Below are 17,433 nucleotides of genomic sequence, written 5' to 3'. Positions count from 1 at the left end.
GTGGATGAAAAGGAAAAGTTTGACATGGAAATTTACAGTTTTAATAATCCTCTAGTGGGTCAATAACAACATGTAGTAAACACATCTTACGGCACAATAAGAGACAAATGCAGGAGAAGAAAACACACCAGACTAAAAGAAGAACAAAGATTTAGCTTAAATTTGGTCATTTTTAGAGATTTAGAGATTTGGTGAGGCCAAATTTTATCATTAAGAAACGCTCTGGTGTACCTTCTCAATGACCTCTAATGGCTTACTACGGCTTTTCAAACCATCTTTTTTCCTATCTGTTCCTCCCACTCCCTTCTTGTTTCCCAGCTTGACTGACACTGTGGAAGGTCAGCAACATGCTCAGTACATGATGCTGCATGTCGACACACAGACACATTCACAACATGACACGTGGCAGTGGCCCTCTAGCTGGTGGAAAATCCTGTCACCTCGAGGAAGGCAGATACAGCGCGGTGGGACGTTGCTATGGCAGCAGCTAACATTTGGCCCAGTGGAGCTCTGTGAGGTCGTTAGAAGTTATCCAGTGCCTGGTTTAGAGCGATTCGTCTCAGGATTTAGGTGCTCTCAAATCAAAGATGGAGATATACACGGTTTTGTGACTGACAACTTGATTTTTAAACATGACACACCAAAGTGGGTTTTTACACTTAGAGTCTGGCGCTGGCATCAGTATCAGGGTACTGTGCTTATAACTTGTGTATTGGCAGGTTTACTTCCCCTAAAAAAATCTTTTTCTCCCCATCTGTCTCTCGGTCTGTCTGTCAGATAAAGCCAACTATTTGTCTGTGTCTTTCTCTGACTCTTTTCTTTTCCTACTAAAATAGCGAAAGTACTTAATGCATTTGATCATCCGCAAGGATAAAAAGAACGAGGGGTATTGGAATTAATTATCCATTATTGCATAGGTTTGAAGAGCATGGTTCAAGGTTCAAGGCAGCTCTTTCTTTTTTGCCTTCCACCGTCATTGGGGTTTCAAGCTCCAGAAAATCTCAGATGATCTGTAACATTTAAATCTGTGCGAGGCCTTTGAAATTACTGTAAAGCAAAGGAATGCTCATTTTAAAATCAAGTCAATTTTTTTTTTTTTTCTTTTGCATGCTTTTTTTCTCTCTCGTCACACTCATTTGCATTTGAAATTCTGCAGTGCTGAGATCTGCCTTCAGTGTCTCTGGTGCAGCCAACTCCACAAACCAGGACTGTTACTTCCTGGAGCAGCAGAGCCTGTGGTCCAAATGCATATATTCTGCGATAACAAAAGAGGTGAGAAGTAGTTTATTAATCCAGTCATTCATTCATCAGTGGCAGACTTACACAAGAAATCTGCACCCACAGCTGATGAAGGCTCTCCTAAGAGGACCCAGGCTAGAGTCGTTCTGACACTCTTACGCATTGACCTGGCGTGCTGTCCATGTCACTTCCTGAATTTTCTGAGTAACATTGTCCCTCAAAACATTTCTACAGCTACATGGTAAAATATTCACGTATATAGTATTTATATTTTTTGCTGAAACAATGGGAGAAATCAGGGACTGTGTCAAAAGGAAGGATGACAAAGACAATGGGATGGAGGCTTCACAACCAGTACTTGCTAGTTCGTGATCAGTTCATTGTTGGTTTTGGTCTTTTCATGGGATTTGTTCACAATTAGAAAAATATAAAATATTACCCGACTTCACTGCTTTCTTTTCTGTTGCTTTTGCACTCGCTGTCAATAATAAGCAGTTTCAATAAATTACTGGGGTAAAATATTCAGCATGTACCAAAACTGTTGTTTTCAATTTATCAACTTAATTATAAGTTTCAGTTTGTGTGACAGTTCATTTGAAGGCCCGTGTCCATTACATCTGTAATTAGCAGCATCACTCTGCTCAAGTGTTGTTGGGTGTTGATGTTGTTTAAAAGACCGGCTCAAAAGTAATTAAATTGACAGGTGTATTGAGCACCCTTGAAAGTGGAGATAAAAATGTATGAAAATACAGTTCATATTTTAATTTTGTTTGAGCAGAATAGCATTGATGATGAGTTATTATTAAGAGCTCTTTCATTTGTGTGTCTGTGAATGTTTGTATATGTGTGGTCCAACTACAGTTTTTGGCTGGACGCAAAAGCGGAGCCAGCCCTATAATCACAAATGTCTGTGACTGACTGACTAATCATAGTTGACTGATCATATTTCCACCATTGGTCAGCTTAATGCCTCGCGACCGAGTTGGAGTTTCCCCAATAGCCGTTGCTCTTTCAAAATGAATTGGTGCAAACAGTTTCTGTTAGGGGTTCAGTGACAGCTTGCAGTATTGCCAACTTAGCACATTTGTTGTTAGACCTAGAGATTTTTTGGTTGAACTGCAACAGCGGAGCCTTTATTTACCTCAGCATCTGTATCAGGTATCAGGCCTTGAATTCTAATTCTCTCTGTTTGATATAAGAAGTTGATCATAGACGTATTTTAGTCCAAAGGTTTGTTTTGATCCACTAATGTTAAAGCTACTACATTGTGACAGTGTTGCACAAAATTGAAATAGTCGTGGAAATTGGAAAGTGCGAAGTGCGTTCCTCTTTTAAATCTACTGAGGTACAAACTATGAATAATAGTCTACATAGTAACTTTACACCACCATGTGCAAATTAAAAGACTCACCAAATAACGAAACCAAATTTAATATGTGATTGACATAACACTGCTACATATGGATGATTTCTCCGAGGCTTACGTAATCGTATTGAACTCCTTGGTGTTAAGTGTGCATACTGCTTCTTGGTGATAATGTCAGTTAGCGTTGGCGTGACATCAGGTTCAAGCATGAAGCTGTACAAGCTGAGAGATGCAGACACACCAGCAGACTGAGAAGCCAATTATTTTCCAGTTTCAGAGGCTGTGAGAATGCTCCACTAATTATCGAAAACTGAGCTTGTTCAGTTGCTGAAAAGCTGCAGATACTCTAGGACAATTTGCTCCCATTGAGTACCTAGGATAATTAACGTCAGCCTCACATTTGAAAGAAAGTTTGTTTTTTAGTCATCCATTTTCATAAGCTACTTTGATGTACCACCTTAACTTCAAAAGTATTTTGAGCAGCTGCGTCATGGGTTTTGCTGTTGCTGAAAGGAAACAGAAGTTTGCAGGATCTTGAGTGGTGACCTTGAGAGTTTTGGATTGAACTCTGACAATCGTGAGTTGTGGGAGAAAAACTCTTTTTGTGAGACACTCGGGGATATTTACCAGACCAGACATGTTTGTCTTCACTTTACTAGTGTGGACCCGGACACCGAAAGGATCAACGGGGAGAGGTCATTAACACCAGTGACCTGTGTCCGGCTTATTGTTGCAGGATAATGGCTGGAACAAAATGGAACTGGGGAGCTGTAACAAAGACAGACAGACACGTGAAGTGGAGTCAGAAAGGAAAAAGGGGATTGCAGACATAGGAGGGAAAAAAGCTTGCAGCTTTAAGAGGTTGGCAGGGTCACCGTTTTTTTAAATTCCTCCTGTTTTGAAAAAGATGAGGTCACAGTTAGGACTGTTTAAACCATCTGAGTAGGTTTTCAAAATGGCTGCTGGCTCCAGAGACTGAGCTGTGGTTTCTGTCGAAGGTCTCTCCAGTTTCCTGCGTGCAGGGGCTGCGAGCAGATCGGCCAGAGAGCTGTCCCTGTGAATCATCAAGGTTAAAGTGGAGATTGAGAATGATTTGGCGTTTGAGTAGTTGGCAGCAAAGAGAGGGAAAGCCAGAAAAATGACCACAGGTTGAGCATTAGACAGTGTCTCAGAGAATGATGCATCTATTACCCTCAACTCTTCATTGGGTACATATTTTATATATTAATGTTTGCTGAAATATATGTGGTCATCCCTGTTGCGTCAGAATTACACTTTATCTTTCTTTCTTTTTGACATTAGAGTAGAAGATTTTTGGAAGCAGACAGTGTAGTGGATTCACAATAGTTGTGTAAGACAGACAGGAAATCACCGCAAACCACTGAGTTCGTTGGCATTTGTTCAGCACATGGTTTGTTTCAAGAATTTGCAGTTTTCTGAAATGCAAATACAAGGTCAGCCTCCTCATTCCACAAATGGAATATCAAACACCTCTGAAATGAAATGGAGATGGAAATTTAAATACAGAGGAGTGACACTGACATGAGACTGGGCAACAAAGCATTCCCCGTGAAACAAAGCTCTTATAATGAGCAGGGCGTGTGCAATTACAGGAGTGGGCAGCACATTGAGAGTGTAGGTGTACCTTTGCACCGTCAAAGGCAGGGGAATGAACAAGAACAGAAGGGAAATAATGGTGTGAAGATTATCAAGAGATCTGTGAGAGAAGGAGCGAGGCCAGGGGAGGGACAGTAAATTGATGATGGAGGCTGAAGAAGAGGGAAACAAACACAGTGAAACGAGAGACTGAGCAAGACTTTGAGTAGGTAAGTACGACGACTGGTTGGCAGAGCCCCCAGTCAAACCAGCTGTTCCCCCTAACACCGATGCTCAGCAGTAGACTAATAGGCAGAGTGAGTCAGTGGCTGTGTCTCCTGTCTCCCAGGCTGCCTGGAGGGGCTGTATTGATAATATTCCAGCCTGCAAGGCTCAATCCATCCCCTGGGGCGCTCAGCAGCAAGTGGATGAAGAGTCCCCGGACGGTCTTTTGGATCCACAGCTAGACACTGCAGCAGAGGAAGAGATCTGAACGCACTATAGTAGAAGGCAGACGTATGCATGCACGGACACACACACGCACGTGCACGCAAACAGGCACACTGCCCACACGCCTTTCCCACACCTCATTTATTCTCATTTTGAGTCTCCCCTCTCACACTCGCTGCAGAGTGAGGGGCAGAGAGCAATGATCACAGAGGAGGCGAGGGGATGTACGAGGGAGAAGATGGAGAGACGGAGCGGGGGAAGAGAGGAGGGAGAATGACAGCCTACGCCGAGGATCGTCCTCCTCTCTTCTCTCCCATCAGAAGTGCTAATCCAGCCAGTGGAGGTGCAGACCAACCCTCACACCTGCCTGCTTCTCTCCATCTTGTTAGGGCGCCAGATGGGAGAGAAAGTGACTTCCTGCTGTACTTCCACCACAGGGCGCGTTCCGTCACATTAATACCTTTACTGCTCGGCTCCATTTGTTACACACACTCAAGACACACACTCAGGGGGAGCCCGGGGCTGTGAATGATGGCCATATGCAGAACTGTGCTCATCTATAACCCCCTGTGGCTGGAACAAAGTACAGTAGACTCCTTGAGTGTTGAAACCAAGGTTAACATTTGGAAGTGGTGCAGTGCAGTTTGATTCAGCGGCTCTGCGTAAAAGTACGCCCAGCCGGGGTCGACGGGTCCATAAAGGTTAGTGAAGTGGGTTTATATGTAGAAGGCCACTGGTGTGCATTAATATGTGTGAGAGGGTGTGTGCATAAAAATCTGGCAGGGAAGGTGAATAAGTAACTCGCCGCCCTCTTCGAGCCGCCACGATGAGATGTCATGTGACCGTTCCGAGGCCAACAGCAGCCACTGGTCACTGCACGTGTGTTAGTGCTTGAATGTGTGAGAAAGCAGAGCTGGAAAAGCATGCATGCTCAGCACAATCCTTCCCTTGATACATAGAGTAAAAGAAAAAAGCAAGACAGCTGATGGGTGGATCAAAGGAGAAAAGACCGGCGGACGAGCACTCAGGCACACCAGCCTAACACTGGCTTACCATTAAAATTCAAACAGGGCAAGCCAAGGGTATGGAGACTGATACACAATGATTGGTGCAGTGTTGTGTGTGTATGCATGTGTATTTGGCCATGAAACAAAATAATGAAAAATTACCTTTTTACATTACACAAGATGCAACACGTCCGAGGTAGTTTGTTGATTTATGTTGCCTTTTGTGCTTGTTGAAGAAAAAAACGTGTTGACCTCTGCATAAATCAACACATATCACCTTGAAACAGCTCCGTGTGTGTGTGTGTGTTGAGCACACAAAGCAAATAATTTTAGTCAGTGGGAAGAATGCTGTTACCAGGGTTAAGGTGAGCTTTAGTTTGGGATCTCAGCACTAAAATGTTTCATTCATATTTGTAACTATGCTCCAAAAAAATATCTAAAAATGTTGCAGAGACTTAACTGGTCTTTCTATTATTTTCATTATCGGTTCATTATTTTTGTTTATAAAATGTTATATTCCAAAATGTATCCAAAAAGATATTCAGCTTCCAACATAAATCACCATTATATTTGTGAAGCTGGAAATATATGATTAAAAAAAACAACAAAAAAATTAATTGACTATCAAAATGGTAATCGATTAATTTTACTGTCAATCAACTAATAGATAAAATCAATTAGTCAGTCCTTTCAGCTCTAAATAAGAATATTTGAGGTTAGGAAGCCTGTTTTAGAGGCCAGATTTTGCAGGAGGGTCCAAATTAGGGCTGAAATATTTCGCCTGTTTACTACTTGTTTAGTCTATAAATGTCAAAAAGTTAGGCTTTTTAACCATGTGCACCCACCAGCACCCACAGGTCTTTTAACGGTCCAAAACCCAAAGATATAAAATTTACAATGATAAAAAATAAAATAAAAACCATTTTAAAAAAAGCAGTAAATCCTGACATTTCAGAAAATTGAACTAGGAACATTTTAGCATTTTTGCTTCATTTTTCTTGACCGAAACAGTTTAATCGATTATCGACTGTGAAAGCTACTGTTTTATTAAAGCTCTGTCCCTAAGTAACGTCACCATAGTAACATCACAGCAGCGTTGTATAGTGGAGGTGCCTCCACCAAATAAAGACCAGCTCCTCTGACTTTAGAAGACATTATCACTCATTTATCATACATACTAAATGTTAGAGCGGATTAGCAGATGTGAAGATCACGAATGAGCCGACTGTTTAGCCCATCATTTTGTAACTACATTGAGATGAGATGTGTCAGGATCTGTCTGCTGCAGCCCAGCAAGTGACATTCATTGATGGATTACATCATACTTGCATCACTTGCTGGTAATAAATCAAAGCTGGGGTTGACTGTGGAAAAAGTCAAGGCAAACAGCTAACCAGGTTCCCGGGGGAAACCTTGTACTGTCCTATGAGAATAATTCAAATCAAATATGGCCACCATGTATTGGATTATGTATTTGACCCATTTTATATCCCATGTGAAATTTTTATTCAAAAGACGTTGCTCAGAAAATGTAAATGTGTTGCAGCGGAACAGAGACACATGTGCAGTAAATAACCCGAGCCACTGGGACAAGCTCAGTGAAGACCATCCAGGATTCTCAGTGTGTTTATCTGCTGGTTTATGTGTCGGGTACAGGCAGGACCCCTGCTGAGACCAAACATGTTGTAAACGAGGCACCACAGATAATGTTTTGCAGCAGGTGTCATTGACTGTGTCCCTCTGAGAATACACATAAAACACACAAACACACAAATGTCAGGATGCAGAGGCAGGTGTGAGGCCTGAAAAACTAATAAAACACAGCAGTGAACATATGTGAACATGCTACACGCACATACAGCACAGGACATACTGCCATTACACACACAGTGGGTAGGAGAGATACATAATCCGCACATACACACACACACACACACACCCCTACACCTTTTCATACACAGGCTGCACACAGGAGATATTTGTCTGATAAGAAAGGTCACTTTTGTCATTTGAAGGCACACAAACCTCTACAGGCTCCACTTTTAAAGCTTCAGTAAAAAGGAAAAGGAGGGCAGCCCTGCCTCTGGACACCTCACTCAGGCAGTCATAATTACAGAACAAATCACACTACCCCCAACCCACCCCCCTGTCATTTGAAATAGTGGATTAAGTGCAAAAAAAATAAAAAGAGCAGATTTTTGAAGCTCGGCCATCTGTGTTTTGCACAAGAGCAAATGTGTGTGTATGCCTGCTTCCTTATCTCATCTGAACCATCCACCTTTCACACAGCTCCCAGTTGGTTTTTTACTCTCCAAGCCAGAGAGGTCGGCTTAGGGCCCTGAAACTGGGTCATCTGGGTGTTGGTTAAAGAAAGAAAAAAGGCTGGAAGCTGGCTGCAAAGCTGCCTGGATCACGTACAGGTAGGGGAGAAAGAGATAGAGCAATTGGTGGGATGGGGGGGTGAGGGGAGTGTCGATTGGAAAGGTCAGGACAGAACAGCGCAGTGCCATTGCTGGGGGAGATATTTTTGGACAGCACGCAAGGGTCGCAGCGCCAGACTGTCAGCCTCTGCTCTCGTCTGGTTGCAGGGGCTGCAGCCAAGGAGGAGGCCGGAGAGCCTCAAGGTCACGCCCTGCACCTCTTCTGCTGACAGAGAGAGGGACTGAGAGAGGGATGGACGGAGGAAAGAGGGGTGCAGAGGTCACAAGAACCCGACCGCAATGCTGCCATTACAGGTCTAAATAAAACTGCCTCTGTTCTTCTTGTGTACACATCTGCACAGGGCGGCTCTCAGGTCAAGATGGAACAAGACAGGGCTGCTGGGCACACACTCTCATTTCCAAGGCGAGTGACAGGTCAGGAGTTTCACCTGTCCACAGGGGCCTCTGCTGTGAAATGTGATATCACTTCGAGGTTGACCCAGATAGCTTTAGAGCTGCTCATGTAATGGATATCAGGTGGACAGGAAGTTTAAAAACCCATTAGAGTTCGACAGCATTCGAATTGAATGTTTTTAATTAATTCTGCTTGATTTTGCCTTTTTATTTGTTTCACAGCTTGTACCTCCATCTCAGGTAATTAACTGTTTAAACAGTAATACTACAAGAAATATAAGTTCCCCAATCAAAGAGCTACATGATGTATTATAATGACTTACATTATAATGATTTACATGTCTGCTATCAAAAAATGAGAACACGAGTAAACTACTGCATATAATTCAGCGAAAAATTAGTAATTATCTTGATGCTGTCTGTGGTGGATATTTTTCTAATCATTTTCTGTCACATAACCCACCAATAATATACTGATTCTTTTGGTTCTTCAAAATCAAGTAGTTTTCAGATTTCAGCTGTTGCATCCAAGTAGTTTAGGCAAATACCGAATAACCACAAAGTCCCTGGTTCAGTTCCGCTTGGGGACCTTTGCATGTAATATGCCTCGTTTACTGCCCTTGTTTTCTGTCTGTTTCTGCAGTATTAGCTGTCCATTGAAAGCAGAAATGCAATTTTTGTTTTTTTTGTTTTGTTTTTTTTTCAAATTAGGTAAGTACCACAATAAAACACCGATCAACTGAACTTAAGTTTCAGTTGTGTTGATACTGGCCCTGTCTTTCATGCATTCTCTTTCCCCTGTCCCTCTCTTTTTGTATGTTTTTTTTAACCTGGTCACCCCGGGACCACTGATTTCTAATTCAAAAGTACAAATGACAAATAGATGAGAAGTATTTCTTTAAACATTTTATTGCTATGTAAAATTAAAAATCTCATACCTTGGATGAAAAAGTACTACTCTTAAATAACAGAAATAAAATCAGGCAAAATAAAAAATATTTGGCATTGTGAATTGATGTTCAGTGTGTGGGGAAAATTCAATTTGAGCAGATTTAGCACAGCATTGCTGCTACACTTATTAGTCAAGACTGATGTTATAAAATGTACGCTGTACTTTATTGTACAGTCTGTTGACAAACTACCATCTTTAAAAGTTTAGTCAATGTATCATCTGATGTGGTTTTACACAGAGCCAAGTAAACTACTAAACATACAACACTGCGCTTCTCCCTACCAACATTTATTATTGTATTTAGCTGAGGTCTTACAGTAGTTTCATGAAATATTGTCCTTAAATAAAACCCAACTGAACACATTAAGTAGATGTGCATATTATTGGCACATCCATGATTTCCCTGGCACTTGAACCTACAGTGCAGTGGGGAAAGAGGCTGCAGCCGGTCATCCCAGCCAAATCTCTGCTGTTACAGTAAAGTAGATTTGGCCCGGGGAGCTTAGTCATTCAACGTGCTGCACAATCTCTAAGCGCTGTAACACATCCTTATTATCCTTAACACATCCTTACTCAAGACGACAAATCTAAAAGTGAAGTGTCTTCTTCTGAGAGCAGCCAATACAAAGACACAATAATTAATGACAACATAGAACTTCAAGTATATTCCAAACGCAGCTCGTCTGTCTAACCACTACATCTGGGTGAGGGACTAAAATCTAGGCATGCAAAGACTACGATAATGTGCACCCACTTTCTCTTTCTGTGACAATCTGCAAAGTGCATATATTAGGAACTGGGTGCTCTCTGAGATTTAAGTTTGGCTCCTTTACGCTGTGGCATCAAAGTCAGCTCGTTCTCTAAGAGGCAAAGAGGTTTGGCTCTACTACATTGACATTCTAAACATTGTGTTGCTTAATAATAGTGTTGCACTTAATATCACACAGGTATAACATGAAGCATCAGCATTCAAAAGTTAAACATGTTGAATTCTCTGGGCGCCGTCTCTCTACTGTTACTCTGAACTGCAAAAACTAGAACATAAAGTGACTGTTAAAACATTTATAAACATAAAGCCTCTGATATAAGTTATGAAATAAATTAAATTTCAAATACAGAAATAAAAAAACTGATTACAGCCAGCAAAAATAAGCCTTCTGTTGTTTTTGTTTTTTTTACATCCACTTTCTCAAACAAGGGATAGCTTTATTGATATCATTCCATATCTGCATTTTGCATCAGCATTCACTGCATTCATGGAATACCTTATAAAATAAATAAGTACATAAATAAATAATCCTTGCATTGTTTAGTATTTGTTATTTTTTCCTTTTACAGTACCATGACTTGTAACTGTACAGTGAGTAGGTATAATACAGCAATTACAATGAGAGAGGGATATACCCATTGTCTGGTGTTACTGGGGCTAAAGGGAGGGTTCGAAGGTACCGGTAGTCTGCTGGTCTGAGCAGGGCCAAACTAAACTAAACTGAACAAGGCCCTTTAGCAATCCCAAGTCAGCCGGCTTTTCTTTGTTGATCTTCCACGAGTGGATTTGGCCAGGGGTCTGGCTCCATCCTGTGTCCAGAGCTGCCCCAAATTCAGTTCCATACCGGGATTGCTGAGATTGGAGTTTGGCTGGGTGAGAGTCAGGGGGAGGGAGGCTGAGGTCAAAAGGCAAGGTGTCAGAAGCCAAGGTTGCCACGGTGACCTCAGAAGTGGCCCATCCTGGCGGCAAAAAGGCTGCGGGAGTGTGGCATGGCCGAGGAGATGCGGCCAAAGCTGGGCGAAGGCCACTTCATGATGAACTGGGAGGTCACTGGCAGCAGATACCTGGACAGACGGACAAGAGTGAGGGACGGAGGGATTAGGGGAAAGGATGAACATAATGAGAGGATTAGATATGCAAAGGTCAAAATTTAGAGGTTAGGACGCATTAGTGCTTGGGACTGAGACCAAATATCACCCACTTTTCACATATTGACTCTACCATTTATGAACATCTCTGTTTGTACATTTCAACTTTAATAAAGGCCTGATGATTTCAAGATATTATGACATCACCTTCCCCTTGAAAACAAGAAAAAGGAAAGGGAAAAAAAATGTAAAAAAATAAATAAAAAATTGGAGGCTTAAATTGTGAGATCCATATGATATGGCGTATTTTGTGTCAGGCTGCAATTAACAATCAAATAATCAATTGATCGGTGTCTATAAAAAGCCAGGAAAAAAATAAAATAAAATAAAAACTATTATAAATCCCCACAGACCAAGGTGACATCTTCAAATGTCTCGCTTTGTCTGACCAACGGTCCAAAACCCAAATATAATCAGTTTACTGTCATGTGTGGCAAAGAAAAGCATCAAACCCTCTCATTTGAAATGCTGACAACAAATGTTTGCCATTTATGCTTAAATAAATTAGAGAATTATTTATCACAATACTTAGCAATTCATTTTCTGTCAGTTCTGTCGATTAATCGTTGCAGTTCTAATCTTTCTGTACCAAATCTAAAATACCATACACATAGTGCTATCAGTTACAGTCCTGTTTAATTAGGTTATATGCAGTATTTACGTATCTGCTCATTGACTAATAAATTATGGGCCTCATACTGACAGAAGCAGATGGATTTTTTTTTTTCTTTCAGACAACTGAATTCTCAACTTTGACCCTTAAATTTTTGGTATCATGAACAGAAGATCCTCACCTATCATTCCGAGGCACAGGCGTCAGTACCTTTCTAAGACTTTTCTATGACACCTTCCACCGAGACAGAGCAGTGAGGCAGCTCCTGCTAACAGCGTTCCAGTACCTGAGAATGAGACCAGCGTCAGGTTGAGATAGAGTCAGGAGGGGCTGAACCCTGCTCCCATCTTCCTTAGTTACTGGAAATGAGTCAGATATGGTTGTCAGAGCAATGTCAGATGAGATGATCAAATCCTGGACAAAGTTAACTGGAGGTTATGCAAATGCTGGGGCACTGTTTAGAAGACAACGACACAGGAGTAGTTTGAATTCTTCCACACTGATCAGTTGGAAGAATAACTTACATTTATGGGCTTTTGCAGCACACACCATATTGTGATATTATACATTATGTGACCTTAATGCCACATCCGCAGCGAGGATCTTTAGCTAATAAAAACTACATCTAATACTCGTTTAGTTAAACAAGTACACTGGTCAAAAGAAATACTCCCTGTGGAAGCGTTTAAGATGTGACAATCTAATCAAAAGGGAGCCACTGGGGCTGAGGATTACAGAGTAAAGAAATAATATCTTCTTTAAAGCTGGTGCAGAGATAACACTTTTTCTCTGACAGCTCTCTTTCTTTGTAAAATTGCTCTTGGACAAATTAGCTCAACAGTTTCTTCTAAAGTCGACTGAAAAGGGAAGGGGGTAAAAAAAAAAAAAAAAAACGTGTCGCTGAGGGCGTCCACTTCAACGAAGTCCCAAACCCAGGAGAGTTAGGGAAGATTCAAATTAACTTCATTCAGTCCAACGAGTGTCCTTGAAACAGCTTCAAGTGGGCCGTAGGTATCCCTCCAGCACATCATCTTCGACTGTGACTGGACTCGGGGAACGAGGGCTCAGTCCAGCACTTCCTCTTAAACTCCTCCACTCAAACCCCAGAGAGGAGGATAGGATGTGCTCTGCTTTCAGCCTTTCACATTTGTTTCTGTTAGGTAGCTCAAAGAGCAGTTTTAGAAGTGACATTTAGTGATTTCATACCATGATTTTGTGTCACCCTCTGATTCATTTCTGCTTCATTTCTTTTGTTTTGTATTCTCCTCACTCGGTGTCCTATATTCCATCACTCTACGATGAGATTCACTGTATATCCGTAGGGATCCTGTTCATGGATTTGTGGTGTGATTTCTCCTCCATTTCCATAAGGTTTTCTCAGAAAACCTCGGAGCTCAGGCGTGGAAATAGTAGTCAAAAAAAAAAAAGGGAAAAAAGAAAGAAAATCAAATATTGAACATTCATTGGGGGCCAAGTATGTGTTCTTCAGGGCTCCTCTGTTATTCACTTTGAGAATAGTGTGCTCGTAGTAAGAATCATGGTGTTGGTAGTGGCAAGGAGTGGGGTGTGGGGGCTTCTCTCGTCCGTGCAGCCGCTGTCTCTGCAGGCTATATTTAATTGGAGCCTCATTCTGCATCTTCCAGGTTCGTCCTTCTTTTGATCATAAAGATGGTCTTGGCAACAACGTGCCTGCTTGAAAGCCAGGGGGAGGTTTCTTCATGCAATTCTGCTTTGCTTGAATCCATCAGTTGACAGGGAGACAGAAAGGTACTCCTGCTTACATGCAAAGCTACAATCTACCACTGTTCCTATTGACAGGCCTTTCACACCACTCCTAAGTCCTCCATCGAGATGCAAGTGCCACAGTGAATTAGGAGGAGGCCAGACAAAACGAAATAGCATGAGTAAGGATGGAGGGGAAGACTGCCATGATAGCTGACGCAATCATAAACCAAGAGGCTTGAAGGTTATCTGCAGCCCACATTCAGCTCAACACCCCAATTAACCCTAATTACTGCCACACTTTTCAGACAGATGAAAGTTAATAAAATCTGAAACTTTTGTCATCATGGGAAAATTGTCTTTGGGTAGTGACAGTAATTCTAGGCTTAACAAGAAAGTCATTAGCAGAGCTATTTGGCGACTTCCTCTCATCTGCCCACACAGACTGAAGGACTTTTCTAAGACCCATGAGGCTGTTGACACACCTGATCAGGGCACTCCACACAGGAAGGATGCTTGAACAAGAGCGGGCAGGTGTGGTCAACAATGGAGACCCCAAAGACCTCAGCTAACAGACCCACTTTGACGTGTGCCAAAGGCTGCCAAGAGCTGTGTGAGTGTATGTGTGTGTGTACTGTACATGCACAGGGGACAGTGTGTAGATGCTGAATTCCTGCATATATGATTTCAATGTGAGAAACAGATGAAGTAGTCAGACCGTAGGGGTCTGCCAAAACCGGGCTTCCATCCAAACACTTTTTGTGTATAATCATGTATTGAATTGCAAAAGCGATGGAAAAAATTTTATTTTAAAATTGCTCAATCACCTTGTTATTTTCAGCAAAATATCTTTCCGTTATAGCCTTTGAGAAATATTCATACGTGGTATATAGGCGTCACTCACACTCACTGTGCTCTTAATCATGGCTGGTTAATAGATGGTGGATTAGTATATTTCACATTTTATAGTTTTCATTTTTGGATTAAAACAATCATCTAATAGGATTCAATTCATGGCTATCTAATCCTCTAGTGTTATGAAATTCAGTTTAGTTCAATCAAGTTGTGATTTTGAAATAATAAAGTAAACCAAATTTTTTTTTTAATTAAATTATTTATTTTAACATTTGCCATAGAGGATAGGGGCACATTTTTTTCCCAAGTTTGTCTTACTGCAATACTCACATACATATACATTGAAATTTCATCATAAACTTTCCATTTTCTTTCAGTTACAGTGCTTTTAGTACAAAATTCCCTCTTTATTTTGACTGGGACAAAGGGAAGACGGTGTTTTTCCTTTATTTATTTAAGGAACACTGGAAGTGTTTGGGAGACATGCCCTCACAGCCAGTAAGGACAACTGGAAAACTGTTTTAAACTGTAAAAAATGTGAACTCATCCTTTAAATTTATATTTGGGTTTAATTGAACACAGCTCAGGAAATATAGTTCGAGGTTAGCTGAGTGTGAGTCACTGAGGACAGACGGATGATTGTTGTGTAACAGTCACATGACATGTTCATGCACACACACACTCACTAGCTCATACACACAGTTTACCCTCTCATACAAAGCTTATGCATCAATGAGAAAATAATCCTAATTGCTTCTCAGCTATCTGAAGTGGCGATGGGTTGCGACTTTCCCTGCATGCCTGATGGAGAGATGTGAACTGCTTGTGTTGTGAAACTGCAAATCACACGGTGCAAACCGAGCCATTTTCTGTCTTCTTGTGACAAGAAGAGAGCGGTGCTTAGGCTGATCGTGGCAGTGATGTGGTGCAGGTGAGGCGTTCAGTTCCCACTGAGGCCATTCGTTCTGAAAATGCACCCAGGGTAAGATGCTCTAAAGCATTGTGTGAAAAGCGTAGTTTAGCATGTGACAGTGGGGTGATTGGCTAGTGATGTACAGCAAGCTGGCTGAATGGTTGCGGTGTTGACAAGCAGTGCTCCAAACAGTCTTAATACGCTTCCCTCTCCTTCCTTTAAAATACACTGTTTACGAATTTGGGGTTCAAATAATCTGATCATTTGAAACATATTCCATTCTCATGTTGTATAAGTCAATCCAAATATCACTTATTTGAGGGAAAGGAGAGGGAACCTTGTTAGACTGTCGGTTGTACAACCGAAGCAACCATCATTGGGCAGGTGGGACCAGGCTTTTGTTAGAGCTGTGAGGTGATAGGAGCGGCAGAAAGCAGTGAATAGGGACAGTGCTGGAAGATTTGGGGGGGGGGGTGGGTTTAGCAGAACTAAACCAAGCAGAGACCTGCGTTGAGGGGCGAAGAGACGGAGGAAGAGGAGGAAGAAGAAGCGGCAGCAACAGCAGCAGGGGTGGAGCCATGGGTAGAGGCTGGTCCAGCAGCAAATGGTAAGCTTTTTTACACAGACATATATAGACAGAAGAAATCAGGAGAGACAGACCAGTGCATGCTTAAATGGACTCTCAAGGATACCTGCTGCAAAAATATGGATACACCAGTGTATATTATTTTGTGCATGCTCGAGCTATTAAACCCAATTACAGTTATATCTTTACATTTTAAGTCTTGCATTTATCCTCAAAACAAAGTGGCTGCAGATAGAATAATCCATAGCAATGATGTCAGATTAGTCAAAACATAAGTAGCTCTACAACTATACACAAGCCCCACACCGTTTTTTTTTTTTTTTAAACAGCTGAGGTTTTTATACTCTAGGTGCAAAGTGATAGCCTGTTAAAATATGCGCAAGAGTTATGAATCATGTAAAGCGAGGCCCCAGGAAAAAAGGAGCTCTCTCTCGCGTAAGGTCATTTGCTGCACAGGCTCATCTGGGCTCTAATTGAATTAAGCAGGCCTCGGGGGGCCCCGGGCTAACCTGAACGCTAATCTGTGGGCCATTATTTCCTGTTAACAGCACACTCCCTCACTCCTTCCCCTCACCCTCCCCCCTCCCTGTCTGCCAGCCCAAAGCATATGTGCTTTAAAAGTTCACTCTCTGCAAACCTGAGTTGCTGTCTCCTGCAGGGATCAACCTTAAAAATAGACAGAGACTGATTTTTTGTTTGTTTGTTTTATCGGGTTATGTGATGAAGATGATTGCTTTAAGGCTCCATGGAGGAGAGAGATGATGCTTCCTGAGAGGTTTAATGATGATAGCTGTTGAAATTTCAAAGTTTTCTTGTCTGTATGTGATGTGTGTTTATTCATTTATTTACTCAGTTTAGCTTTTAATGTTTTTTTCAGTGCTTTTAACAAAGTTCATTACAAGGCATCTCTGTGGTTCACACTGCTTTAATGAGCTTGAATAAGTTTCTATCTGGATCTAAATATCAATCAGAGGTATTTCTACCATCAAGGATGTCTCCTGTTGATCATAATGCAGGTTCAGTGTCCCAGTGGGATTTTTTTTTTTTTCCCCGATATGTTGTGTAATCTTTTTAGCATTTTGAAACTATTTTGATCATATATATATGGTGCACTAATTTAATCTGTAAACTGGAAATACAAACTGTGAAATGATCTACTTACAGTACTGATATTTTCTCTACAAAATCCACCACTCTCACTCGCTGGGAGTCTTTACCAACCGTTTTCTTTTTAGAGATTCAGATTAATTCTCTTTGCAGAGGAAGAGCTCAACATCTTGCACAAGGACACCGACTGAGTACTGTTTGAACCTAGGACCTACCAGACTCTTGAATCCCATCATATCCTTGAATCTTATCCAGCCACCGTACTGTATAATGAAC

The 17,433-nt window shown here is 41.5% G+C and overlaps 1 protein-coding gene and 1 long non-coding RNA gene across 5 annotated transcripts in view; one reads left to right on the top strand and one right to left on the bottom strand.

Moving 5' to 3' along the window:
- The window catches only part of LOC139627224 (uncharacterized), a 145,844-nt gene that overhangs the window by 94,055 nt on the left and 34,356 nt on the right, over positions 1 to 17,433 (top strand). The window lies entirely within an intron of this gene.
- Positions 9,384 to 17,433, bottom strand: part of ttll7 (tubulin tyrosine ligase-like family, member 7) — a 66,844-nt gene continuing 58,794 nt past the window's right edge. The window contains exons 21-22 of one of the 3 annotated variants that reach the window (XM_071487948.1): positions 12,156 to 12,260; positions 11,138 to 11,277 (exon numbers count right to left, since the gene is read on the bottom strand). In XM_071487948.1, the coding sequence (XP_071344049.1) occupies positions 12,200 to 12,260 (61 nt within the window). In that variant the 3' untranslated portion in view covers positions 11,138 to 11,277; positions 12,156 to 12,199. The other 2 variants (XM_071487947.1, XM_071487946.1) reach the window with 2 other exon arrangements.

Source organism: Trachinotus anak, unplaced genomic scaffold (assembly GCF_046630095.1).
Source record: "Trachinotus anak isolate AG129_WGS33_773 ecotype Australia unplaced genomic scaffold, CSIRO_AGI_Tana_v1 ptg000010l, whole genome shotgun sequence".
Lineage (NCBI taxonomy): Eukaryota > Metazoa > Chordata > Actinopteri > Carangiformes > Carangidae > Trachinotus > Trachinotus anak.
The sequence above is the reverse complement of the archived record's forward strand: the minus strand, read 5'-3'. Positions and strand labels throughout refer to the sequence as shown.